The sequence below is a fragment of the Corythoichthys intestinalis genome, chromosome 2, assembly GCF_030265065.1.
Source record: "Corythoichthys intestinalis isolate RoL2023-P3 chromosome 2, ASM3026506v1, whole genome shotgun sequence".
NCBI lineage: Eukaryota > Metazoa > Chordata > Actinopteri > Syngnathiformes > Syngnathidae > Corythoichthys > Corythoichthys intestinalis.
Window position 1 is genome coordinate 20109583 of NC_080396.1, and position 27347 is coordinate 20136929.

At 42.2% G+C, this 27347-nt stretch overlaps 1 protein-coding gene across 1 annotated transcript in view; it reads right to left on the reverse strand.

Annotated features, from left to right (window-relative positions):
- Positions 1-2370: 2370 nt before the first annotated feature.
- Positions 2371-27347, reverse strand: part of LOC130905120 (solute carrier family 2, facilitated glucose transporter member 1-like) — a 77792-nt gene continuing 52815 nt past the window's right edge. Inside the window, exons 8-10 of the mRNA XM_057818168.1 lie at positions 4220-4321; positions 3918-4121; positions 2371-3803 (exon numbers count right to left, since the gene is read on the reverse strand). Coding sequence (XP_057674151.1) covers positions 3600-3803; positions 3918-4121; positions 4220-4321 — 510 coding nt within the window. The 3' untranslated portion in view covers positions 2371-3599. The remainder of the gene's footprint in view (positions 3804-3917; positions 4122-4219; positions 4322-27347) is intronic.

The following is a 27347-nucleotide window of genomic DNA, read 5'->3' on the forward strand; positions in this document are numbered from 1 at the left end:
TTTTAATCGAAAAAATATATATTTTAACTTTAACTGGATCCTCAATCTTAGACATGTAGGCTCTAATAAACCACAATTCTTCTCTTGTACTAAAATATGTTGTCAGAAACGCATAAAATGTTAAATCAACGGCAATATTTTACAATATTTAGTGCATATTTTGACCGATAGTTGGCGCCATGTTTTGCGGGCTTGGAGTGATGACATAATTGGGACGTTTCCAGTTGTGTACAGCAATTATGTATTGCTCCCTAAACTCGCTACGTAAAATGCCACGATGTGCTGCTTTTGGATGCAATTTCCAGTCAAATGGAAACAAGGAGTGATGTGTCTCCACATATTTCTTATTGACAAGAGAAGAAAGGTTTGGAAAAATGCCTGTAGACTGACAAAACTTCCCAAAGATCCAAGGCTTTGTTCTCGCCATTTTTCTCCTACCGCGTTCGAGGCTTTTAGTCGACGTCAACTTATGAAAGAGCTCACCGGAGCGGCTGGATATAAGCGGAGACTAAAATCAAATGCTGTTCCAGCTATTTTCCCTCACAAGAAGCCTCAATGCGCTCGGATAGCGAGTGAAATGCGCGCAATAAAGCCCGAAAGACAAACTGCTGGCCGCTCTCTTAAGTAGGCAAGCTGCTCCTGTCGCTACAGTGGTAGGCGAACCTTCTGGCGTACCGCTAGTCACAGAGGAAGCTAATAATTCACCTCTACTGTCAGTTCATCAGGCAGTAAGTGTGTCTGTTCAGTATTCACCTAATACGAGTGACGATTAGGGTTGGGCATCGAGCATCGATGGTAATCGGTTCTATCACTCCGATGATCCCGGAATCGTTCGAATTTTAAAATTTTGATTCCATGTTTCGATGCCCTGACAGCCGAGCGGTAAAAAAATTGCTCAAGTTCAAACACTGATATTTATATACAAGTTAAAATTAGCCCTCTAAGAAGTTCATATAATTTAAAAAATCGAGAAGTTAAGACTTTAATATAAACCATGCAAATTTTTTTTACCCTGCCTTTTTTTATTGAACCTGCCTCTTAAAAGAATCGGAATCGAGAATCGTTAGGAACCGGAATCGAAATGTGGAATCGTAATCGGAACCGTTCAATTTCAAACGATGCCCAACCCTAGTGACGATACCACTCAAACTGATCCAGACACGTCCGATGCAGCGATAACAGTGGCCAGCTGATGCGCGCCGAGCACTTCATATGGACCACCCTTATGTAGCTAAACGGAGTTGGATGTACAAGACATGGAAGACACTCGATCCAGATGACAAATTTAATGAGGACAGTCAGCCACTCACACGTGTGAATTCATAGTTTTATTACCTTCAGTGAGTTTATAATGTCAATAGTCATGAAAATAAAAATGCATGGATGACAAGGTGTGTACACACTTTTGGCCTTTACTGTAAAGCACACGACAGCTCTGGATGCTAACAATCTACATAATTATATTGGAATAACTTTGATCACGCAATAGCTCACTTTGAAGATCTGCTAACAAAAACCGGAGTCCTCAACAGCATACGCTCTCTCGCTCCGTTGTCATTGAGACGCACATCACCAGTTTTGCCCAATTGTTGTCTTATCAGGTATTTCCTGCTCTGCATTTTGCCTTTGCTGCTCGTCTTGTGAACGACTGACATTGCTGTCCTGCTCTTCACTTTTTTGCTCTGGTTCAAATTGGAAGGGCAAAACTAACGACATGTTGGGGTAGCTAACGAGTGACACGCTGGAAGTTCGGCAGCGGGCCCCTAACCCTTTGGCCCATTCCGCCGTGCAGATCTCACCAGAGCAGTGATGTTTTGGGACTGTCGTTGGGCAACACTGACTTTTAACTCCCTCCACAGATTTTCTGTGGGGTTGAGATCTGGAGACTGGCTAGGCCCCTCCAAGACCTTATAATTGCTTCTTACAAGCCACTCCTTTGTTGCCCTGGCTGTGTGTTTGGGATCATTGTCATGCTGAAAGACCCAGCCATGTCTCATCTTCAATGCCCTTGTTGATGGAAGGAGATTTTCACTTAAAATCTCTCGATTCATGGCTCCATTCATTCTTTCCTTTACACAGATCAGTCGTCCTGGTCCCTTTGCAGAAAAACAGCCCCAAAGCATGATGTTTCCACCCCATGCCTCACAGTGGGTATGGTGTTCTTCAGATGCAATTCAGTATCCTTTCTCCTCCAAACACGAGAACCTGTGTTTCTACCAAAAAGTTCTATTTTGGTTTCATCTGACCATAACACATTCTCCCAGTCCTCATCTGGATCATCCAAATGCTCTCTAGCCAACCGCAGACGGGCCTGGACGTGTACTGGCTTCAGCAGGGGGACACGTCTGGCAGTGCAGGATTTGAGTCCCTGGCGGCGCATTGTGTGCCTTTGTTACTGTGGTCCCAGCTCTCTGTAGGTCATTCACTAGGTCCCCCCGTGTGGTTCTGGAATTTTTGCTCACCGTTCTTGTGATCATTTTGACACCATGGGGTGAGATCTTCCATGGAGCCCCAGATCCAGGTGGATTATCAGTGGTCTTTTATGTCTTCCATTTTCTATTAATTGAGTGTGACTGAGTTTGTGGACAGGTGTCTTTTGTACCGATAATGAGTTAAAACAGGTGCCATTAATACAGGTAACGAATGCAGCCTCGTTAGAAGAAGTTAGACCTCTTTGACAGCCAAAAATCTTGCTTGTTTGTAGGGTGACCAAATACTTATTTTCCACTCTAATTTGGAAATAAATTCTTTAAAAATCAAACAATGTGATGTTCTGTTTTTTTTTCCACATTCTGTCTCTCATAGTTGAGGTTTACCCATGTTGACAATTACAGGCCTCTCTAATCTTTTCAAGTAGGAGAACTTGCACAATTGGTGGTTGACTACTTATTTGCCCCACTGTATATCCTTGCCTTGTTTCTGACTTTGTCATGACCCATTTGAGCCTAGTTTTTTTTGGGGGGCTCAAGTGGTAGACGGCATCGTTAATTCAGACTGTACTGAGCTCTGGCAACCTGGACGAAGACACAAAACTGATTCTGTAATTGGCTGATTGGGACATCCATTCTAAATAGACGCATAATACCTAAAATGGGCCGAGTATCCACTTTTAAAATAGGAAAATCGCCATTTAGCCATTGAGAACTCTGTTGTAGAAGTATTTCCAATTAACATGTTTCTTTAATGTCTATTGAAACTGTAGGGCCACTTAATGAATAGTTGAAGTGCAGTTCTTGCATATGGCTCCTTTAATATTCAAATTTCAGACCATATATTGAGCATTATCTTGAGTTCACAGTTTATTGCAATGATAATCTATCATGTGTGTACTACTGGACAAAAGAATTTTTCACTATCCCAAAGCCTGTCTTTATATCAGTATGTTTATTTTCATTGGAATGTCATAAAACAATGCATTTTTGTGATGGTTGATACATTAGTCGTGTGCGACCTTTTCATTTTTAGCACCAAAACAGATAACGGGACATCTGAATCAATCCAGTTAAACATTCTGTGGACTTAAAAAAGAAAAAGAAACAATCATTGTAGGAATTTAACCCCAAAAACCGTCATGAATTGGGATTAAAATGTGTATTCTTTCAAAGATCAGGATCATCCCCCCTGAGTGTGTTGAATTCCTCAGAGGCTGAGTATCTATCACCACCTGCGGCCGCCTTTCGAAAGCCAGCGGAAATCTCATCAAAACTACGTCCCTTGGTTTCGGGCACCATGAAGTAGGTGAAAACAAAGAAGCCCAGCAGGAAAACGGTGAATATGATGAAGACAAAAGCGCCGCAAAGTTGCTGAAGACAGGGGGGAAAAAACATGTTAAAGTTAAAATTGCAGCAACTTGATTAAAAATCTGATAAATGTAAGAGTGTCTCCTTAACAGAATTTGTATTTTAAAACGGCTTTACCTCAACATACGGAAAGCACATGCCAACTAAAAAATTGGCAGACCAATTGGAGAAGCCAGCAACTGCGATGGCAGCAGGCCGGGGCCCTTGACTGAAGAGCTCCGCCGAAATGAACCAAGGGATGGGGCCCGGACCAATTTCAAAAAAGGCTACAAAGATAAATATGGACACAATGCTCACGTAGGACATCCAGTTGTGTTGATCCTGTAGGGGACAAAAACTTTGAACGTCCATTTCTTCAAACATCAGAATTAATAACCAACCATGACATCACAACGGTTCACAGCATTTCATGCACTTACCAACAACTTCATAGCAACGGTTAGAACAACTGCAGAAATTGCCATTCCCATTAAACCAGTCAGGTGCAGTGGTCTTCTGCCCATTCGCTCCACCACAAACAACTGCACGGAACGAAAGTGTGACGACCATTGTGAGATTGAGCTATTGGGTCATTCCAGATTTTGAGGACATTTTACGTAACAGCTCTTCTGTTTCTGAGTAGAGAGTAGAATGCTTGAAAGTAAGCCTGTCGCGATATACAATAATTCCATTTATCGCAGGGCAAATGAAAATGAAGGCGGTAATTTTCCCGCTGCGATTTATCGCCTTGGCAGATGTGCGGCAGACGTGCTGTTAAAAGTTCGGCTTCTTTGTTACCAACAGCGCAATATGCTGTGACGAGGATTCACTCTGTTTTATTGACTTCTGGGCAGAGGTTGTGCTAGACATTTTCGTTGTCTGTCATTTTGACTGACAGGGTCATAAAAATCCGGTCATAGTCTATTTCTACCCGTCACTTAAATTTTTAACATGATAATGATGACGTATTCAATAGTATTTAGTTTTCATTCATTTTTAATTAATATTGTAACGCTTGCTTGGCGGCGAAAAATTAGACACGGAAGTCGTGGTATTTTTCTCCCTTTTTACTCTGCTTACCGCCAACAACTCCGCCCCCCCAAAAAAAGAAAAAAGAAAAAAAAAAAGAGGCAACGATATAGACCCCAATCACCAACGTCACACAATGATCTTAATTGTGGTTGTAAGAGCCATATTCCTGATTTGTCTTATTATCTGTAATTTTACTCCTCGCCACTAGAGGCTGTCAATCGCGTCTTTCCACTGACCTCGAATCAGCCCAGGTATGTTTAAAATGACAGCTAATCATGTCACAGGTGTTGGCAGTTAGGAGGGCAAACAGTTTTTGACTGTGTCTTAGTGCAGCGTGCAGGAAGGGAAATCACTCATTTAGTTTGTTCTTTTGTGAATACGTTTTGAGTCTTTTGGTTTGTTACTTTTATTTGGACAAAATGCTTTTGAGTTAACTTATTAAACGCCACCAGAATAAACTTATTGGAACTGAGAAATGGACTCGCTGGTGTTTGCTTCGCGTCTCCAACTGCACTGAGCGCACGTCATCACTACAATCCCCTAACTATCATCCAGTACTAGACTGAGAACAGGGATCAGTCAGTACATTTAAGGTCAAAAACTTGCTTTTTTGATGTGGACACCGATCGTTAATTGGGACAACGATCATCAAGAGGACGCGGAGCTGCACGCAGCGTGTAGATTTTTACCAGCTCGTTTGGGAGCAGCGGATGTCAGCTGGGCAGCGTTTGACATCGCCGATTGCTGACTGGAGCCGTACGGGAGCTTCCTACGAGACCAGCGGCGGATCATCATCGCCGAAGGAGCACCATTCATCAAGCCGGCCAACGCTCGATTGGGGTATGTGGAGACCAGCGCTTATTTGAATGGCCATTTTAATTTGTGTGCACACATTCGCATAAATCCAATGCATTGGTGACGTCACGAACTCGCGATCGTCTAAAAACTTTGCGTCGAGACGAATTGCGTAACACTTCTTTGCAGGTTAATTGAAAGCCATCTAAACATTCGTGGTCATAATGGCCGAAGAGGAAAAAGGAAATCTTCGTCATGAGACCAAACTTACTGAAGGTGCGGGTGTACGGGAAAAGCGTGTGATTAAAATTACACCGAAGGTTTTAATGGAAAAAATAAGTAGCTTAGAAAAACAAAGGAAGTCTGGGTTTGTTAAACTGTCAAAAGTAAAGGAAAATATTGCAAAATTGATGTGCGATAAAAGGCACGTAAATGAGGTTGAAAATGAATTTACCACGTTTACTGAGTTGTGTGACAATATACAAATGGTTCATACATCTATATTAGGGTTGGTAGCTGCTGACGAGGCAGGCAAACATGATATATGGTACCAAGCCAAAATGTTGAATGTTAATGATTTTATTGAGTACACAAATCAGTGGTTAGCTGACAATAGGACTGGTTCAGTACGTGATTACCATGGTGTTGGTTATGAAATGGGAAAACAACGTGAGCAAACACAAACGGTACAAATTGAAAATGAAATGGGACCAACAGAAACACAAAGTACTGTGGACAATGGCAATGAAAATAAAGTTGCGGATGTCAAGGATGAAGAGGAGGAAAATCAAATAAAACCACAAGACAGCATTTCAAATGTGCAGTCACAGCACCATGGCTCAAGCCGACGATCATCAAGTGGCAGATCATCGAGCAGCAGATCCTCCACTTCTTCAGCTAGGCTCAGGGCAGAGGCAGAACGAGCTGCTCTCTTGGCTCGAGCTGCTGTTTTAAGGGACCAGCATGCGTTAGAGGAGCAAGAGCTTGCAGTGAAGAGAGCATTAGAGGAGCAGGAGCTTGCATTGAGGAGAAAAAGGGAGCAGCTTCAGCTGGAGGCTGAAATCGCTGCAACCTCGGCTAAGCTAGCGGTGCTTCAGGAAGGGAGCAGCGTCCATTCAAGGCGATCTGATGGAATGGCTTCCTACATTAAAAAGGGGGCTAGACCTAAGATCGACCTCGCCTCCCTCAATCCAGAGGCTGCGACATATGTGCCTCCACCACCGCAGCAGCAAGCTTTTCTACCTCTACAAAGAGATGTGTCATCAATGGTCATGCCCACAACCATATCCAACTCAAGGAAACCACAAGTTGATCCTTCAACATTGTATCCCACCTATTCTCAATCACAGGCAAAGCCAATTGTCAGTCAAGCCTCTCAAACACTTCAATTAAAACCAAATGCAACCTTCACTCAAGGAATTCCATCACAGCAAGGCCAACACTTGTTTCAACCCCTACAAGAACAAAATCCAACAATAGGCCTCTACAGTCTGCTGCAGCAACAAAATGACATAACGGCTCACCTTGTGCAAATGCAAACAGCACAACTACTCCCACGAAGAGAAATTCCAACTTACGATGGTGATCCTCTACAATACAACTCATTCATCAGGGCATTCGAGCACTGTGTTGAAGCAAAGACCACCTGCAAAGGAGACTGTTTATACTACCTCGAACAATTCACCAAAGGGCAGCCAAGGGATATTGTTCGCAGTTGCCTGCACATGACTGCAGATAGAGGATTCGCTCTGGCCAAAACATTACTCAAAGAACATTTTGGAAATGAATACAGGATAACCGCAGCCTACATGGAGAAGGTCACAATATGGCCAAGTATCAAGCCTGAAGACCCCAAAGCACTCCAAGCATATGGACTTTTTCTCCGTGAATGTTCCAATGCTATGGCTGATCTCCAGTACTTGGAACAGCTCAACATGCCAACAAATATGAAACTTTTGGTCCAAAAGCTTCCTTACAAACTCAGAGACAAGTGGAGAACAAAGGCATGTGAAATACTGGAGAAAACAAACAGGAGAGCACAATTTATAGATTTGGTCAAATTCGTCGAGCAACAGGTCAGAATAATTTCTGATCCAGTTTTTGGAGACATACAAGATACATCACCTGCCATCAAAGGGGTTACAAAGGCAATTAAGTTACCGTTGAAACCACAATTGAAAAGCAGTTTTTCTACACAGGTGGTCATTGATGAACAAACCCAACCAGGTGATGACCAAAAGGAAAAGGCACAGAACAAAGGGACTTCTAATATAACTACTTCCACATCCTGCCTGTATTGTAGCACGGGTGGTCATGTGTTGGCGCAATGTTTTAAGTTGGGAAAAAAGACCCACGGGGAGAAATTGGACTTTCTAAAGGAGAAAGGTCTTTGTTTTAGTTGTTTAACCACAGGACACTTGAGCAAGAGCTGTGATAGGCGCATCACTTGCAACAAGTGCAACCGAATGCATCCCAGCATACTGCATATAGAACAAAAGGAAATGGTGAATCATAATGATGGTCAACAAAGCACAAGTGAACAACCAAATACTTCTGACAGTTGTACAATATCCTCCACATGTGGTCTTACAGGGGCCGGAGACTGCAATAAAATTCTTCCAATTTTGCCTGTTAAAGTGAAGTGCTCAAAAGGGAACAAGGTGGTTAAAACCTATGCCTTTCTGGACCCAGGGAGTACAGGAACCTTCTGCACCAGGAGCCTCATTGAAAAGCTGAACACCAAAGGACGGAAAGCTAAAATCAAAATCCGCACCTTGGGGCATTACAACATAGTGGAAAGTTCTCTGGTTGATGGTCTTGAGATTTCAGGAATTTCTCCTGAGCAATTTTATTCGCTTCCCACAGTTTGCACCCATGATCAGATGCCAGTTTCGATCACCAACATAATCAGTGAGAGGGAGCTGAGAAAATGGCCTTATTTAAATAACGTAAAGATTCCCTACCTAAATGCCTCTGTTGACTTGTTGATTGGCACAAATGCATCCAAGTTGTTAGAACCCTGGGATGTGATTAACAGTCGTGAAGATGGACCCTACGCGATTAGAACCCTATTGGGGTGGGTGATAAATGGTCCGTTATGGGGCAGTAGCGACTGTGAACAAGAGCATCCTTCAGTTTACGCCAACACAATTTCACATCATGCCATATACCATCCAGGGAAAGGAAAATTGAAAAGGTCTGCTAAAAGGTGGCGGAAAAAGCAAGAGCTTCCAGAGGGAGAGGGGGTCCATGTGGAGATGGTCAATAGAAAATGCCAGGACAAGCGGGAGCTGATCAGGGCTCAGCCGGAGAACCAGAGGGAATGGGTGGTGAAGAAGTCTACAGTCCAAGCCGAATGGTTCAAGAGCACTGGCTCTGCCCCCTGCATGATGTCGCTGTCGCCTCTTTGCATTCCCCAGAAGTTGGGCAAGCTACCAGGTGCTTTTACCCGGCGCCGGAGCTCGCACTACGGCAGCGGTCGGAAGGATGGGCCGCTCTCAGCTCAGGGCTTTGTGAGGACGCTTCCTGGCCGCATCCATCCCCAAGAAGCCAATACCATCCCCCTCTCCTCTGAGTCCCAGGAACTTCACAATGGACGTGGTGTCGGGCAACAAGCCAACACCGCAAATGACTGCGAGCGGCCTATGCCGTGCGACAGAATGCAAACTTGTCGTGCTGTCAGTCCATGTCTTATGGATCCAGTGAAGATGGAGCATCCGGATGACATGAAAATGCTGGTCTTCAGAGGTGGTACCAGATGGAAAATTAACAGGACAGATGAAAAGAAAAGGGGCATCCAATCAGGAAATTTAATTGAGAATTCACCAGGCATAAAAGTCCGCCAGGTTTCTCTGGACGCCTCCCCTACCAGAAGGAAACAAAGGTTCTCCTGACATTTCTCCTCCGATGAAGCAACGCCACAAACCTTCTGACTTGCCACCACAGGCAGCAGTTGAAGTCTGAAAAGGAGCAAAACACTCCCTCTACTGGACGAATGTTTGACAACCTGTCAAATAGGAGAAAGCATGGAACTGGGACAGAAATTACAGGAAGCTCAAATACATCCCGCAACGCTCAGTTTCTAGACGAGCGTTAAAATATGTTCAAAAATAAACACCGTTTGGTGGTCTATGATCATGGTATGACTACAATGTGGGATTGGGAGCAATCAATCTTTTTTTTTGTGCGTGTGTATATCTATGGCTCATTTTGAATGGTAATGTAATTGCTTTAAAAGGAGCAATTAGGGGCCGGTGTGTAAGAGCCATATTCCTGATTTGTCTTATTATCTGTAATTTTACTCCTCGCCACTAGAGGCTGTCAATCGCGTCTTTCCACTGACCTCGAATCAGCCCAGGTATGTTTAAAATGACAGCTAATCTCATGTCACAGGTGTTGGCAGTTAGGAGGGCAAACAGTTTTTGACTGTGTCTTAGTGCAGCGTGCAGGAAGGGAAATCACTCATTTAGTTTGTTCTTTTGTGAATACGTTTTGAGTCTTTTGGTTTGTTTCTTTTATTTGGACAAAATGCTTTTGAGTTAACTTATTAAACGCCACCAGAATAAACTTATTGGAACTGAGAAATGGACTCGTTGGTGTTTGCTTCGCGTCTCCGACTGCACTGAGCGCACGTCATCACTACAATCCCCTAACTATCATCCAGTACTAGACTGAGAACAGGGATCAGTCAGTACAGTGGTTGTCAGCCCAAAATCTTTTAAATATATATTAAATGCATCTTACCAGATATAAAATGACTACTACATAGTCTGTGGTGATCGTTTGGTGCCCAGATTTCTTGTCGAATTACAGCAGTCCATCTCGCTCTCATCTTCGGGTCTCTCAGAATACGGTAGAACTTCAAGTCTCTCCGTCTATCTTCTCTGTTACAGCAACCAACCGCCACACACGCCTTCACCATTTTGATTATTAATATTAACGAGCAGAAAAACACGCCGTAATAGGAGGCATGTACGTAGCGGTAATGTGTAAACATGACAAGCTGACACACAATATGGCGGCTCCAGTCAGGGGGGCGGAGTTGTGACGTCATGTGATTGGGGTCTATACACAGGCGGCAATCTTGTCCATCAATTGGATGACGCGCTGGCACAGCGGGTGCACCAATAAGAACCTCGCGTTGATGTGTCAATCACGGTGCCACCGCCAGACCCCGGTGACGCTACAATATTCTGACAGAAGAGCCAACGACGTCATGCATTAAGAGAGACAATAGCTAACTAGGCCTGCAAGCAGGACTGAACGGGCCCTCGCGATCTAGCGCAACTCGGACGTCACGCAACTCGGACTGTGTGCAGGTCAGGGCGGTGGCAGATCCTCCTCTCTAATCATCTCATTAGAACCTAACATGCTCGAAAGTCGCCTATTTACATTCCCACACCCAAGAGATAAAAACCCCTATTGGAGAAAGTACTACAAAAAAGGAGCCACTACTGAGCTGTGCAGCCAAGCCCTTATTCAAAACTAAAATTAATCTTCTAACTGGGCCAATTCGACCAAGTGTGCCAACTATTGTGGCTCTATAAGCTGCCTGAGTCTCTGAAAAAAAATATTTCCTTTAAATGGCGAACAAAGGGTCGTCACGGCAACAGACAGAGACACGTGGACATGGGCCGTAAATAAGTATTTTAATAGGTCTTGAAACTACAATGACCAACCTGAAAAGAACTGGACATGTATTGGAAAAACGAGTGACTTTCTATTGCCACTAGTTGGCGCTGTAGGGTTGATGCAAATGACCCCTACAAGGCCCTTCAGGGTATGACTCTCAACAAGCACGGGAAGTTTGGCGCAGATATGTTGTATATCTGCCGAGTTATGACTGTTCAAAGTTTTTGGAGAGAAAAATTGTTGACAGTCATTTTCACTTTCCTGTTTGGACCCCTCCGCTTCAACGAAACTTCAATATTTTTCATCAGGCACCTGAACACAGGTCTTAAGGCTTCCCTTTTGCAGGTTTGAGGTAGATTGATTTTTTCCCTTTAGAGGAGGAGTGTGTCCCGTAAAAAAGGGCATTTCCTGTTCCCACTAGGAGGCGCCAGGCACAAATGGTAAATTTTCAATCCAGTCCTGCTCAGGCTAGTATACCTCACACACATGCCAGATTTAAAATAGATTGAACGTTGTATGAGGGAGTTATCAGTCATTTTCCGAATTCGGTGTTTTGGCGAAAAAATGGCCGACTTTGGCACCCCGCCCAGGTCAGGCCCGTGAATGAAAACACACCATTTTTATAACTTAAGATTTCATATGCCTCATGAACAGGCTCGCCAATTTTGAGAATGATCAAACTAATTCCCTAGGTGCCAAGGTGTAAAATGTGCACACTGTAAATCGATAAAAATTTCACATTCAATCCAAAATACCCGATTTCCTGTAGGATTTGGAATGTGTGTGCAAGAGACTTTTTGGAGCAGTTTTGCACAAAGTTTTGACTCTCCAAATTTCATCACTCTATGTTAGAAAAACCTAAATGGAGAGGCCTTTTTGAAAATTTCAAGGGGGCGCCACTGAGCCATTTTGTTAAATTTTTTTCGTAACGTTGCAAGATTATCGAACGTTATCCAAAGCCGCATGTATGTGCAAATTTTGGTGAGTTTTTATGCATATTCAAGCCTCCAAATGTAAACTCTTACTGTGAACCCATGAAAATTTCACATTCGATCCAAAATACCCAATTTCCTGTTGGATTTGGAATATGGGTGCAAGAGACTTTTTGGAGCAGTTTTGCATAAGGTATCTACTCCCCGAATTTCCTTGCTCTATGTTGAAAAAACCCAATAGGAAAGGCCTTTTTTAAAACTTCTTTCTTTCGCCACTAGTTGGCACTGTAGAGTTGATGCAAATGACCCCTACAAGAACCTTCAGGGTATGACTCTCAACAAACACGGAAAGTTTGGCGCAGATATGTTGCATATCTGCCGAGTTATGACTGTTCAAAATTTTTGGCGAGACAAATTGTTGACGGTCATTTTCACTTCCAGTTTGGACCTCTCCGCTTCAACGAAACCTCAATATTTTTTATCAGGGACCTGAACACATGTCTTGAGGCTCCCCTGAAACAGGTTTGAGGTCAATAGATTTTTTTCCCTTGGAGGAGGAGCCTGTCTCGTAAAGAAGGCCATTTCCTGTTCCCACTAGGGGGCGCCAGGCCTAATGGGTAATATTTCAATGCAGTCGTGTTCAGGCTGGGATATCTCATATACATGCTAGAAATGAAAAAGATTGAACGTTGTATCACGGAGTTTTTAATCATTTTCTGAATTTGGTATTTTGCCCAAAAATGGCCGACTTTGGGACCACGCCCAGGCCCGACCCTTGAGTGAAAACACACCATTTTGAAAACTTAAGATCTCATATGTCTCCTGAATACTCTGACCAATTTTGAAGACGATCCAACTATTTTCTTCAGCGACAAGGTCTCAAATGTAAATCGATAAAATTTCACATTTGATCCAAAATTTCCGACTTCCTGTTGGATTTGGAATATGGGTGCAAGAGACTTTTTGGAGCAGTTTTGCACAATGTATCGACTCGCCAAATTTCATCGTTCTACGTTGAAAAAACCTAATAGGAAAGGCCTTTTTGAAAATTTCAAGGGGGCGCCACTGAGCGATTTTGTTAAATTTTTTTGTAGATTATCAAAATTTACGCAAAGTTGCATGTATGTGCAAATTTTGGTGAGTTTTCGTGCATGTTCAGGCCTCCAAATGTAAACCCCAACTGTGAACCGATAAAAATTTCACATTTGATCCAAAATATCCGATTTCCTGTTGGATTTGGAATATGGGTGCAAGAGGCTTTTTTGAACAGTTAGGCATAAGGTATCTACTCCCCAAATTTCATTGCTCTACGTTGAAAACCTGAGAGGAGAGGCCTTTTTGAAAATTTTAAGGGTAAAGGGGGCGCCACTGAGCCATTTTTTGACATTTTTTCAAAACGACACAAGATTATCGAAATTTACGCGAAGCGGCACGTATGTGCAAATTTTGGTGACTTTTCGTGCATGTTCAGGCCTCCAAATTGGCCATTTTCATTTGCCCTGAAAAAAGAATAATAATAATAATAATAACTAGGCCTGCAAGCAGGACTGAACGGGCCCTCGCAATCTAGCGCAACTCGGACGTCACGCAACTCAGACTGTGTGCAGGTCAGGGTGGTGGCAGATCCTCCTCTCTAATCATCTCATTAGAACCTAACATGCTCGAAAGTCGCCTATTTACATTCCCACACCTAAGAGATAAAAACTCCTATTGGAGAGAGTACTACAAAAAAGGAGCCACTACTGAGCTGTGCAGTCAAGCCCTTATTCAAAACCAAAATTAATCTTCTAACTGGGCCAATTCGACCAAGTGTGCCAAATATTGTGGCTCTATAAACTGCCTGAGTCTCTGAAAAAAAATATTTCCTTTAAATGGCGAACAAAGGGTCGTCATGGCAACAGACAGAGACACGTGGACATGGGCTGTAAATAAGTATTTTAATAGGTCTTGAAACTACAATGATCAAACTAAAAAGAACTGGACATGTATTGGAAAAACGAGTGACTTTCTATTGCCACTAGTTGGCGCTGTAGGGTTGATGCAAATGACCCCTACAAGGCCCTTCAGGGTATGACTCTCAACAAGCACGGGAAGTTTGGCGCAGATATGTTGTATATCTGCCGTGTTATGACTGTTCAAAGTTTTTGGAGAGAAAAATTGTTGACAGTCATTTTCACTTTCCTGTTTGGACCCCTCCGCTTCAACGAAACTTCAATATTTTTCATCAGGCACCTGAAGACAGGTCTTAAGGCTTCCCTTATGCAGGTTTGAGGTTGATTGATTTTTTTTTTCCCTTAGAGGAGGAGTGTCTCCCGTAAAAAAGGGCATTTCCTGTTCCCACTAGGAGGCGCCAGGCACAAATGGTAAATTTTCAATCCAGTCCTGCTCAGGCTGGTATACCTCACACACATGGCAGATTTAAAATAGATTGAACGTTGTATGAGGGAGTTATCAGTCATTTTCCGAATTCGATGTTTTGGCGAAAAAATGGCCGACTTTGGCACCCCGCCCAGGTCAGGCCCGTGAATGAAAACACACCATTTTGATAACTTAAGATTTCATATGCCTCATGAACAGTCTCGCCAATTTTGAGAATGATCAAACTAATTCCCTAGGTGCCAAGGTGTAAAATGTGCACACTGTAAATCGATAAAAAATTCACATTCAATCCAAAATACCCGATTTCCTATTGGGTTTGGAATACGCATGCAAGAGACTTTTTGGAGCAGTTTTGTACAAGGTATTGACTCTCCGAATTTCATCCCTCTACGTTGAAAAAACCTAAATGGAGAGGCCTTTTTGAAAATTTCAAGGGGGCGCCAGTGAGCCATTTTGTTACATGTTTTCGTAACGTTGCAAGATTATTGAACGTTATGCAAAGCCGCATGTATGTCGAAATTTTTGTGAGTTTTCGTGCATGTTCAAGCCTCCAAATGTAAACTCCTACTGTGAACCGATAAAAATTTCACATTTGATCCAAAATACCCGATTTCCTGTTGGATTTGGAATATGGGTGCAAGAGACTTTTTGGAGCAGTTTTGCATAAGGTATCTACTCCCCAAATTTCCTTGCTCTATGTTGAAAAAACCCAATAGGAAAGGCCTTTTTTAAAACTTCTTTCTGTCGCCACTAGTTGGCACTGTAGAGTTGATGCAAATGACCCCTACAAGAACCTTCAGGGTATGATTCTCAACAAACACGGAAAGTTTGGCGCAGATATGTTGCATATCTGCCGAGTTATGACTGTTCAAAGTTTTTGGCGAGACAAATTGTTGACGGTCATTTTCACTTCCAGTTTGGACCTCTCCGCTTCAACGAAAACTCAATATTTTTCATCAGGCACCTGAACACATGTCTTGAGGCTCCCCTGAAACAGGTTTGAGGTCAATAGATTTTTTTCCCTTGGAGGAGGAGCCTGTCTCGTAAAGAAGGCCATTTCCTGTTTCCACTAGGGGCGCCAGGCCTAATGGGTAATATTTCAATGCAGTCGTGTTCAGGCTGGGATATCTCATAAACATGCTAGAAATGAAAAAGATTGAACGTTGGATCACGGAGTTTTTAATCATTTTCTGAATTTGGTATTTTGCCTAAAAATGGCCGACTTTGGGACCACGCCCAGGCCAGACCCTTGAATGAAAACACACCATTTTGAAAACTTAAGATCTCATAGGTCTCCTGAATAGTCTGACCAATTTTGAAGACGATCCAACTTTATCCTTCAGCGACAAGGTCTCAAATGTAAATCGATAAAATTTCGCATTTGACCCAAAATTTCCGGCTTCCTGTTGGGTTTGGAATATGGGTGCAAGAGACTTTTTGGAGCAGTTTTGTACAATGTATCGACTCACTAAATTTCATTGTTCTACGTTGAAAAAACCTAATAGGAAAGGCCTTTTTGAAAATTTCAAGGGGGCGCCACTGAGCCATTTTGTTAATTTTTTTTATAGATTATCAAAATCTACGCAAAGTTGAATGTATGTGCAAATTTTGGTGAGTTTTCATGCATGTTCAAGCCTCCAAACGTAAACTCCAACTGTGAACCGAAAAAATTTCACATTCAATCCAAAATACCCGATTTCCTGTTGGATTTGGAATATGGGTGCAAGAGGCTTTTTTGAGCAGTTAGGCATAAGGTATCTACTCCCCAAATTTCATTGCTCTACGTTGAAAACCTGAGAGGAGAGGCGTTTTTGAAAATTTTAAGGGTCAAGGGGGCGCCACTGAGCCATTTTTTGACATTTTTTCAAAACGACGCAAGATTATCGAAATTTACGCGAATCTGCACGTATGTGCAAATTTTGGTGACTTTTCGTGCATGTTCAGGCCTCCAAATTGGCCATTTTCATTTGCCATGAAAAAAGAAGAATAATAATAATAATCCTTTGCATTACAATAGGGCCTTCGCACGTCTAGTGCTCGGGCCCTAACTAGGCCTGCAAGCAGGACTGAACGGGCCCTCGCAATCTAGCGCAACTCGGACGTCACGCAACTCGGACTGTGTGCAGGTCAGGGTGGTGGCAGATCCTCCTCTCTAATCATCTCATTAGAACCTAACATGCTCGAAAGTCGCCTAATTACATTCCCACACCCAAGAGATAAAAACCCCTATTGGAGAGAGTACTACAAAAAAGGAGCCACTACTGAGCTGTGCAGCCAAGCCCTTATTCAAAACCAAAATTAATCTTCTAACTTGGCCAATTCGACCAAGTGTGCCAAATATTGTGGCTCTATAAGCTGCCTGAGTCTCTGAAAAAAAATATTTCCTTTAAATGGCGAACAAAGGGTCGTCACGGCAACAGACAGAGACACGTGGACATGGGCCGTAAAAAAGTATTTTAATAGGTCTTGAAACTACAATGACCAACATGAAAAGAACTGGACATGTTTTGGAAAAACGAGTGACTTCCTATCGCCACTAGTTGGCGCTGTAGGGTTGATGCAAATGACCCCTACAAGTTCCTTCAGGGTATGACTCTCAACAAGCACGGGAAGTTTGGCGCAGATATGTTCTATATCTGCCGAGTTATGATTGTTCAAAGTTTTTGGAGAGAAAAATTGTTGACAGTCATTTTCACTTTCCTGTTTGGACCCCTCCGCTTCAACGAAACTTCAATATTTTTCATCAGGCACCTGAAGACAGGTCTTAAGGCTTCCCTTATGCAGGTTTGAGGTAGATTGGTTTTTTCCCTTTAGAGGAGGAGTGTGTCCCGTAAAAAAGGGCATTTCCTGTTTCCACTAGGAGGCGCCAGGCACAAATGGTAAATTTTCAATCCAGTCCTGCTCAGGCTGGTATACCTCACACACATGCCAGATTTAAAATAGATTTAACATTGTATGAGGGTGTTATCAGTCATTTTCCGAATTTGGTGTTTTGGCGAAAAAATGGAAGAATTTGGCGCCCCGCCCAGGTCAGGCCCGTGAATGAAAACACACCATTTTTATAACTTAAGATTTCATATGCCTCATGAACAGTCTCGCCAATTTTGAGAATGATCAAACTAATTCCCTAGGTGCCAAGGTGTAAAATGTGCACACTGTAAATCGATAAAAAGTTCACATTCAATCCAAAATACCCGATTTCCTGTAGGATTTGGAATGTGTGTGCAAGAGACTTTTTGGAGCAGTTTTGCACAAAGTTTTGACTCTCCAAATTTCATCACTCTATGTTAGAAAAACCTAAATGGAGAGGCCTTTTTGAAAATTTCAAGGGGGCGCCACTGAGCCATTTTCTTAAATTGTTTCGTAACGTTGCAAGATTATCGAACGTTATCCAAAGCCGCATGTATGTGCAAATTTTGGTGAGTTTTTATGCATATTCAAGCCTCCAAATGTAAACTCTTACTGTGAACCCATGAAAATTTCACATTCGATCCAAAATACCCGATTTCCTGTCTGATCTGGAATATGGGTGCAAGAGACTTTTTGGAGCAGTTTTGCATAAGGTATCTACTCCCCAAATTTCCTTGCTCTATGTTGAAAAAACCCAATAGGAAAGGCCTTTTTTAAAACTTCTTTCTGTCGCCACTAGTTGGCACTGTAGAGTTGATGCAAATGACCCCTACAAGAACCTTCAGGGTATGACTCTCAACAAACACGGAAAGTTTGGCGCAGATATGTTGCATATCTGCCGAGTTATGACTGTTCAAAATTTTTGGCGAGACAAATTGTTGACGGTCATTTTCACTTCCAGTTTGGACCTCTCCGCTTCAACGAAACCTCAATATTTTTCATCAGGGACCTGAACACATGTCTTGAGGCTCCCCTGAAACAGGTTTGAGGTCAATAGATTTTTTTCCCTTGGAGGAGGAGCCTGTCTCGTAAAGAAGGCCATTTCCTGTTCCCACTAGGGGGCGCCAGGCCTAATGGGTAATATTTCAATGCAGTCGTGTTCAGGCTGGGATATCTCATATACATGCTAGAAATGAAAAAGATTGAACGTTGTATCACGGAGTTTTTAATCATTTTCTGAATTTGGTATTTTGCCCAAAAATGGCCGACTTTGGGACCACGCCCAGGTCAGACCCTTGAGTGAAAACTCACCATTTTGAAAACTTAAGATCTCATATGTCTCCTGAATAGTCTGACCAATTTTGAAGACTATCCAACTATTTTCTTCAGCGACAAGGTCTCAAATGTAAATCGATAAAATTTCACATTTGATCCAAAATTTCCGGCTTCCTGTTGGGTTTGGAATATGGGTGCAAGAGACTTTTTGGAGCAGTTTTGCACAATGTATCGACTTGCCAAATTTCATCGTTCTACGTTGAAAAAACCTAATAGGAAAGGCCTTTTTGAAAATTTCAAGGGGGCGCCACTGAGCCATTTTGTTAAATTTTTTTGTAGATTATCAAAATTTACGCAAATTTGCATGTATGTGCAAATTTTGGTGAGTTTTCGTGCATGTTCAGGCCTCCAAATGTAAACTCAAACTGTGAACCGATAAAAATTTCACATTTGATCCAAAATATCCGATTTCCTGTTGGATTTGGAATATGGGTGCAAGAGGCTTTTTTGAACAGTTAGGCATAAGGTATCTACTCCCCAAATTTCATTGCTCTACGTTGAAAACCTGAGAGGAGAGGCCTTTTTGAAAATTTTAAGGGTCAAGGGGGCGCCACTGAGCCATTTTTTGACATTTTTTCAAAACGACACAAGATTATCGAAATTTACGCAAAGCCGCACGTTTGTGCAAATTTTGGTGACTTTTCGTGCATGTTCAGGCCTCCAAATTGGCCATTTTCATTTGCCCTGAAAAAAGAAGAATAATAATAATAATAACTAGGCCTGCAAGCAGGACTGAACGGGCCCTCGCAATCTAGCGCAACTCGGACGTCACGCAACTCGGACTGTGTGCAGGTCAGGGTGGTGGCAGATCCTCCTCTCTAATCATCTCATTAGAACCTAAGATGCTCGAAAGTAGCAAAAACCCCTATTGGAGAGAGTACTACAAAAAAGGAGCCACTACTGAGCTGTGTAGCCAAGCCCTTATTCAAAACCCAAAACTAATCTTCTAAGTGGGCCAATTCGACCAAGTGTGCCAAATATTGTGGCTCTATAAGCTGCCTGAGTCTCTGAAAAAAAATATTTCCTTTAAATGGCGAACAAAGGGTCGTCACGGCAACAGACAGAGACACGTGGACATGGGCCGTAAATAAGTATTTTAATAGGTCTTGAAACTACAATGACCAACCTGAAAAGAACTGAACATGTATTGGAAAAACGAGTGACTTTCTATCGCCACTAGTTGGCGCTGTAGGTTTGATGCAAATGACCCCTACAAGGCCCTTCAGGGTATGACTCTCAACAAGCACGGGAAGTTTGGCGCAGATATTTGTATATCTGCCGAGTTATGACTGTTCAAAGTTTTTGGAGAGAAAAATTGTTGACAGTCATTTTCACTTTCCTGTTTGGACCCCTCCGCTTCAACGAAACTTCAATATTTTTCATCAGGCACCTGAAGACAGGTCTTAAGGCTTCCCTTATGCAGCTTTGAGGTAGATTGATTTTTTCCCTTTAGAGGAGGAGTGTGTCCCGTAAAAAAAGGGCATTTCCTGTTCCCACTAGGAGGCGCCAAGCACAAATGGTAAATTTTCAATCCAGTCCTGCTCAGGCTGGTATACCTCACACACATGCCAGATTTAAAATAGATTGAACGTTGTATGAGGGAGTTATCAGTCATTTTCCGAATTCGGTGTTTTGGCGAAAAAATGGCCGACTTTGGCACCCCGCCCAGGTCAGGCCCGTGAATGAAAACACACCATTTTGATAACTTAAGATTTCATATGCCTCATGAACAGTCTCGCCAATTTTGAGAATGATCAAACTAATTCCCTAGGTGCCAAGGTGTAAAATGTGCACACTGTAAATCGATAAAAATTTCACATTCAATCCAAAATACCCGATTTCCTGTTGGGTTTGGAATATGCATGCAAGAGACTTTTTGGAGCAGTTTTGTACAAGGTATCGACTCTCCGAATTTCATCCCTCTACGTTGAAAAAACCTAAATGGAGAGGCCTTTTTGAAAATTTCAAGGGGGCGCCACTGAGCCATTTTGTTACATGTTTTCGTAACGTTGCAAGATTATTGAACGTTATGCAAAGCCACATGTATGTCCAAATTTTTGTGAGTTTTCGTGCATGTTCAAGCCTCCAAATGTAAACTCCTACTGTGAACCGATAAAAATTTCACATTCGATCCAAAATACCCGATTTCCTGTTGGATTTGGAATACGGGTGCAAGAGACTTTTTGGAGCAGTTTTGCACAAGGTATCGACTCCCCAAATTTCATCACTCTCTGTCAAAAAAACCTAATAGGAAACGCCTTTTTGAAAAATTCAAGGGGGCGCCACTGAGGCATTTTGCTACATTTTTTCGTAACATTGCAAGATTATCGAACGTTATCTAAAGCCGCATGTATGTGCAAATTTTTACGAGTTTTTGTGCATATTCAAGCCTCCAAATGTAAACTCCTACTGTGAACCCATGAAAATTTCACATTCGATCCAAAATACCCGATTTCCTGTTGGATTTGGAAAATGGGTGCAAGAGACTTTTTGGAGCAGTTTTGCATAAGGTATCTACTCCCCAAATTTCCTTGCTCTATGTTGAAAAAACCCAATAGGAAAGGCCTTTTTTAAAACTTCTTTCTGTCGCCACTAGTTGGCACTGTAGAGTTGATGCAAATGACCCCTACAAGAACCTTCAGGGTATGACTCTCAACAAACACGGGAAGTTTGGCGCAGATATGTTGTATATCTGCCGAGTTATGACTGTTCAAAGTTTTTTGCGTGACAAATTGTTGACGTTCATTTTCACTTTCCTGTTTGGACCCCTCCGCCTCAACAAAACCTCAATATTTTTCATCAGGCACCTGAACACAGGTCTTAAGGCTCCCCTGATGCAGGTTTGAGGTCAACAGATTTTTTTCCCTTGGAGGAGGAACCTGTCTCGTAAAAAAAGGCATTTCCTGTTCTCACTAGGGGGCGCTAGACCTAATGGGTAATATTTCAATGCACTCGTGTTAAGGGTGGGATACCACACATACATGCCAAATATGAAAAAGATTGAACGTTGTGTCAAGGAACTATAAGTCATTTACTGAATTTGTCATTTTGCCGAAAAAATGGTCGACTTTGGCACCACGCCCAGGTCAGACCCGTGAATGAAAACGCACCATTTTCAAAACTTAAGATTTCATATGTCTCCTGAACAGTCTCACCAATTTTGAAGATGATCCAACTAACTCCCTCGGCGAAAAGGTCTCAAATGTGCACCCTGTAAATCGATAAAAATTTCATATTTGATCCAAAATAACCGATTTCCTGTTGGGTTTGGAATATGCGTGTAAATGCTTTTTTGGAGCGGTTTTGGACAAGGTATAGACCCCCCAAATTTCATTGCTCTACGCTGACAGACCCTAATGTTATAGGCCAATTTTAAAATTTCAAGGGGGCGCCACTGAGCCATTTTGTTATATTTTTTTGCAACGTTGCAAAATTATCGAAATTTACAATTTTCCGGACGTATGTGCAAATTTTGGTGACTTTTCGTGCATGTTCAGGCCTCCAAATTGGCCGTTTTCATTTGCCCTGAAAAAAAAAAAAATAAAAAAAAATAAAAAAAAAAATAATCCTTTGCAAAACAATAGGGCCTTCGCACGCTTAGTGCTCGGGCCCTAACTAGGCCTGCAAGCAGGACTGAACGGGCCCTCGCAATCTAGCGCAACTCGGACGTCACGCAACTCGGACTGTGTGCAGGTCAGGGTGGTGGCAGATCCTCCTCTCTAATCATCTCATTAGAACCTAACAAGCTCGAAAGTCGCCTCTTTACATTCACACACCTAACAGGTAAAAAAAAACCGATTGGAGAGAGTACTACAAAAAAGGAGGTACTACTGAGCTGTGCAGCCAAGCCCTTATTAAAAACCAAAATTAATCTTCTAACTGGGCCAATTCGACCAAGTGTGCCAAATATTGTGGCTCTATAAGCTGCCTGAGTCTCTGAAAAAAAATATTTCCTTTCAATGGCGAATAAAGGGTCGTCACGGCAACAGACAGAGACACGTGGACATGGGCCGTAAATAAGTATTTTAATAGGTCTTGAAACTACAATGACCAACCTGAAAAGAACTGGACATGTGTTGGAAAAACGAGTGACTTTCTATTGCCACTAGTTGGCGCTGTAGGGTTGATGCAAATGACCCCTACAAGAACCTTCAGGGTATGACTCTCAACAAGCACGGGAAGTTTGGCGCAGATATCTTGTATATCTGCCGAGTTATGACTGTTCAAAGTTTTTGGAGAGAAAAATTGTTGACAGTCATTTTCACTTTCCTGTTTGGACCCCTCCGCTTCAACGAAACTTCAATATTTTTCATCAGGCACCTGAAGACAGGTCTTAAGGCTTCCCTTAAGCATGTTTGAGGTAGATTGATTTTTTTCCCTTTAGAGGAGGAGTGTGTCCCGTAAAAAAGGGCATTTCCTGTTCCCACTAGGAGGCGCCAGGCACAAATGGTAAATTTTCAATCCAGTCCTGCTCAGGCTGGTATACCTCACACACATGCCAGATTTAAAATAGATTGAACGTTGTATGAGGGTGTTATCAGTCATTTTCCGAATTCGGTGTTTTGGCGAAAAAATGGAAGAATTTGGCGCCCCGCCCAGGTCAGGCCCGTGAATGAAAACCCACCATTTTTATAACTTAAGATTTCATATGCCTCATGAACAGTCTCACCAATTTTGAGAATGATCAAACTAATTCCCTAGGTGCCAAGGTGTAAAATGTGCACACTGTAAATCGATAAAAAGTTCACATTCAATCCAAAATACCCGATTTCCTGTAGGATTTGGAATGTGTGTGCAAGAGACTTTTTGGAGCAGTTTTGCACAAAGTTTTGACTCTCCAAATTTCATCACTCTATGTTAGAAAAACCTAAATGGAGAGGCCTTTTTGAAAATTTCAAGGGGGCGCCACTGAGCCATTTTGTTAAATTGTTTCGTAACGTTGCAAGATTATCGAACGTTATCCAAAGCCGCATGTATGTGCAAATTTTGGTGAGTTTTTATGCATATTCAAGCCTCCAAATGTAAACTCTTACTGTGAACCCATGAAAATTTCACATTCGATCCAAAATACCCGATTTCCTGTTGGATTTGGAATATGGGTGCAAGAGACTTTTTGGAGCAGTTTTGCATAAGGTATCTACTCCCCAAATTTCCTTGCTCTATGTTGAAAAAACCCAATAGGAAAGGCCTTTTTTAAAACTTCTTTCTGTCGCCACTAGTTGGCACTGTAGAGTTGATGCAAATGACCCCTACAAGAACCTTCAGGGTATGACTCTCAACAAACACGGAAAGTTTGGCGCAGATATGTTGCATATCTGCCGAGTTATGACTGTTCAAAATTTTTGGCGAGACAAATTGTTGACGGTCATTTTCACTTCCAGTTTGGACCTCTCCGCTTCAACGAAACCTCAATATTTTTCATCAGGGACCTGAACACATGTCTTGAGGCTCCCCTGAAACAGGTTTGAGGTCAATAGATTTTTTTCCCTTGGAGGAGGATCCTCTCTCGTAAAGAATGCCATTTCCTGTTTCCACTAGGGGGCGCCAGGCCTAATGAGTAATATTTCAATGCAGTCGTGTTCAGGCTGGGATATCTCATATACATGCTAGAAATGAAAAAGATTGAACGTTGTATCACGGAGTTTTTAATCATTTTCTGAATTTGGTATTTTGCCTAAAAATGGCCAACTTTGGGACTACGCCCAGGCCAGACCCTTGGATGAAAACTCACCATTTTGAAAACTTAAGATCTCATATGTCTCCTGAATAGTCTGACCAATTTTGAAGACGATCCAACTATTTTCTTCAGCGACAAGGTCTCAAATGTAAATCGATAAAATTTCGCATTTGATCCAAAATTTCCGACTTCCTGTTGGATTTGGAATGTAGGTGCAAGAGACTTTTTGGAGCAGTTTTACACAATGTATCGACTCACCAAATTTCATCATTCTACGTTGAAAAAACCTAATAGGACAGGCCTTTTTGAAAATTTCAAGGGGGCGCCACTGAGCCTTTTTGTTAATTTTTTTCAAAGATTATCAAAATTTACGCAAAGTTGAACATATGTGCACAATTTGGTGAGTTTTCGTGCATGTTCAAGCCTCCAAATGTGAACTCAAACTGTGAGCCGAAAAAATTTCAGATTCGATCCAAAATAACCGATTTCCTGTTGGATTTGGAATATGGGTGCAAGAGGCTTTTTTGAGCAGTTAGGCATAAGGTATCTACTCCCCAAATTTCATTGCTCTACGTTGAAAACCTGAGAGGAGAGGCCTTTTTGAAAATTTTAAGGGTCAAGGGGGCGCCACTGAGCCATTTTTTGACATTTTTTCAAAACGACGCAAGATTATCGAAATTTACGCGAATCTGCACGTATGTGCAAATTTTGGTGACTTTTCGTGCATGTTCAGGCCTCCAAATTGGCCATTTTCATTTGCCATGAAAAAAGAAGAATAATAATAACTAGGCCTGCAAGCAGGACTGAACGGGCCCTCGCAATCTAGCGCAACTCGGACGTCACGCAACTCGGACTGTGTGCAGGTCAGGCTGGTGGCAGATCCTCCTCTCTAATTATCTCATTAGAACCTAACATGCTCGAAAGTCGCCTATTTACATTCCCACACCCAAGAGATAAAAACCCCTATTGGAGAGAGTACTACAAAAAAGGAGCCACTACTGAGCTGTGCAGCCAAGCCCTTATTCAAAACCCAAAATTAATCTTCTAACTCGGCCAATTCGACCAAGTGTGCCAAATACTGTGGCTCTATAAGCTGCCTGAGTCTCTGAAAAAAAATATTTCCTTTAAATGGCGAACAAAGGGTCGTCACGGCAACAGACAGAGACACGTGGACATGGGCCGTAAATAAGTATTTTAATAGGTCTTGAAACTACAATGACCAACCTGAAAAGAACTGAACATGTATTGGAAAAACGAGTGACTTTCTATTGCCACTAGTTGGCGCTGTAGGTTTGATGCAAATGACCCCTACAAGGCCCTTCAGGGTATGACTCTCAACAAGCACGGGAAGTTTGCCGCAGATATGTTGTATATCTGCCGAGTTATGACTGTTCAAAATTTTTGGAGAGAAAAATTATTGACAGTCATTTTCACTTTCCTGTTTGGACCCCTCCGCTTCAACGAAACTTCAATATTTTTCATCAGGCACCTGAAGACAGGTCTTAAGGCTTCCCTTATGCAGGTTTGTGGTCGATTAATTTTTTCCCTTGGAGGAGGAGTGTGTCACCGTAAAAAAGGGCATTTCCTGTTCCCACTAGGAGGCGCCAGGCACAAATGGTAAATTTTCAATCCAGTCGTGCTCAGGCTGGTATACCTCACACACATGGCAGATTTAAAATAGATTGAACGTTGTATGAGGGAGTTATCAGTCATTTTCCGAATTCGGTGTTTTGGCGAAAAAATGGCCGACTTTGGCACCCCGCCCAGGTCAGGCCCGTGAATGAAAACACACCATTTTGATAACTTAAGATTTCATATGCCTCATGAACAGTCTCGCCAATTTTGAGAATGATCAAACTAATTCCCTAGGTGCCAAGGTGTAAAATGTGCACACTGTAAATCGATAAAAAATTCACATTCAATCCAAAATACCCGATTTCCTGTTGGGTTTGGAATACGCATGCAAGAGACTTTTTGGAGCAGTTTTGTACAAGGTATTGACTCTCCGAATTTCATCCATCTACGTTGAAAAAACCTAAATGGAGAGGCCTTTTTGAAAATTTCAAGGGGGCGCCACTGAGCCATTTTGTTACATTTTTTCGTAACGTTGCAAGATTATTGAACGTTATGCAAAGCCGCATGTATGTCGAAATTTTTGTGAGTTTTCGTGCATGTTCAAGCCTCCAAATGTAAACTCCTACTGTGAACCGATAAAAATTTCACATTTGATCCAAAATACCCGATTTCCTGTTGGATTTGGAAAATGGGTGCAAGAGACTTTTTGGAGCAGTTTTGCACAAGGTATCAACTCCCCAAATTTCCTCACTCTATGTTGGAAAAACCCAATAGGAAAGGCCTTTTTTAAAACTTCTTTCTGTCGCCACTAGTTGGCACTGTAGAGTTGATGCAAATGACCCCTACACGAACCTTCAGGGTATGACTCTCAACAAACACGGGAAGTTTGGCGCAGATATGTTGTATATCTGCCGAGTTATGACTGTTCAAAGTTTTTGGCGAGACAAATTGTTGACGGTCATTTTCACTTCCAGTTTGTACCTCTCCGCTTCTACAAAACCTCAATATTTTTCATTAGGCACCTGAACACATGTCTTGAGGCTCCCCTGAAACAGGTTTGAGGTCAATAGATTTTTTTCCCTTGGAGGAGGAGCCTGTCTCGTAAAGAAGGCCATTTCCTGTTCCCACTAGGGGGCGCCAAGCCTAATGGGTAAAATTTAAATGCAGTCGTGTTCAGGCTGGGATATCTCATATACTTGCTAGAAATGAAAAAGATTGAACGTTGTATCACGGAGTTTTTAATCATTTTCTGAATTTGGTGTTTTGCCCAAAAATGGCCAACTTTGGGACTACGCCCAGGCCAGACCCTTGGATGAAAACTCACCATTTTGAAAACTTAAGATCTCATATGTCTCCTGTATA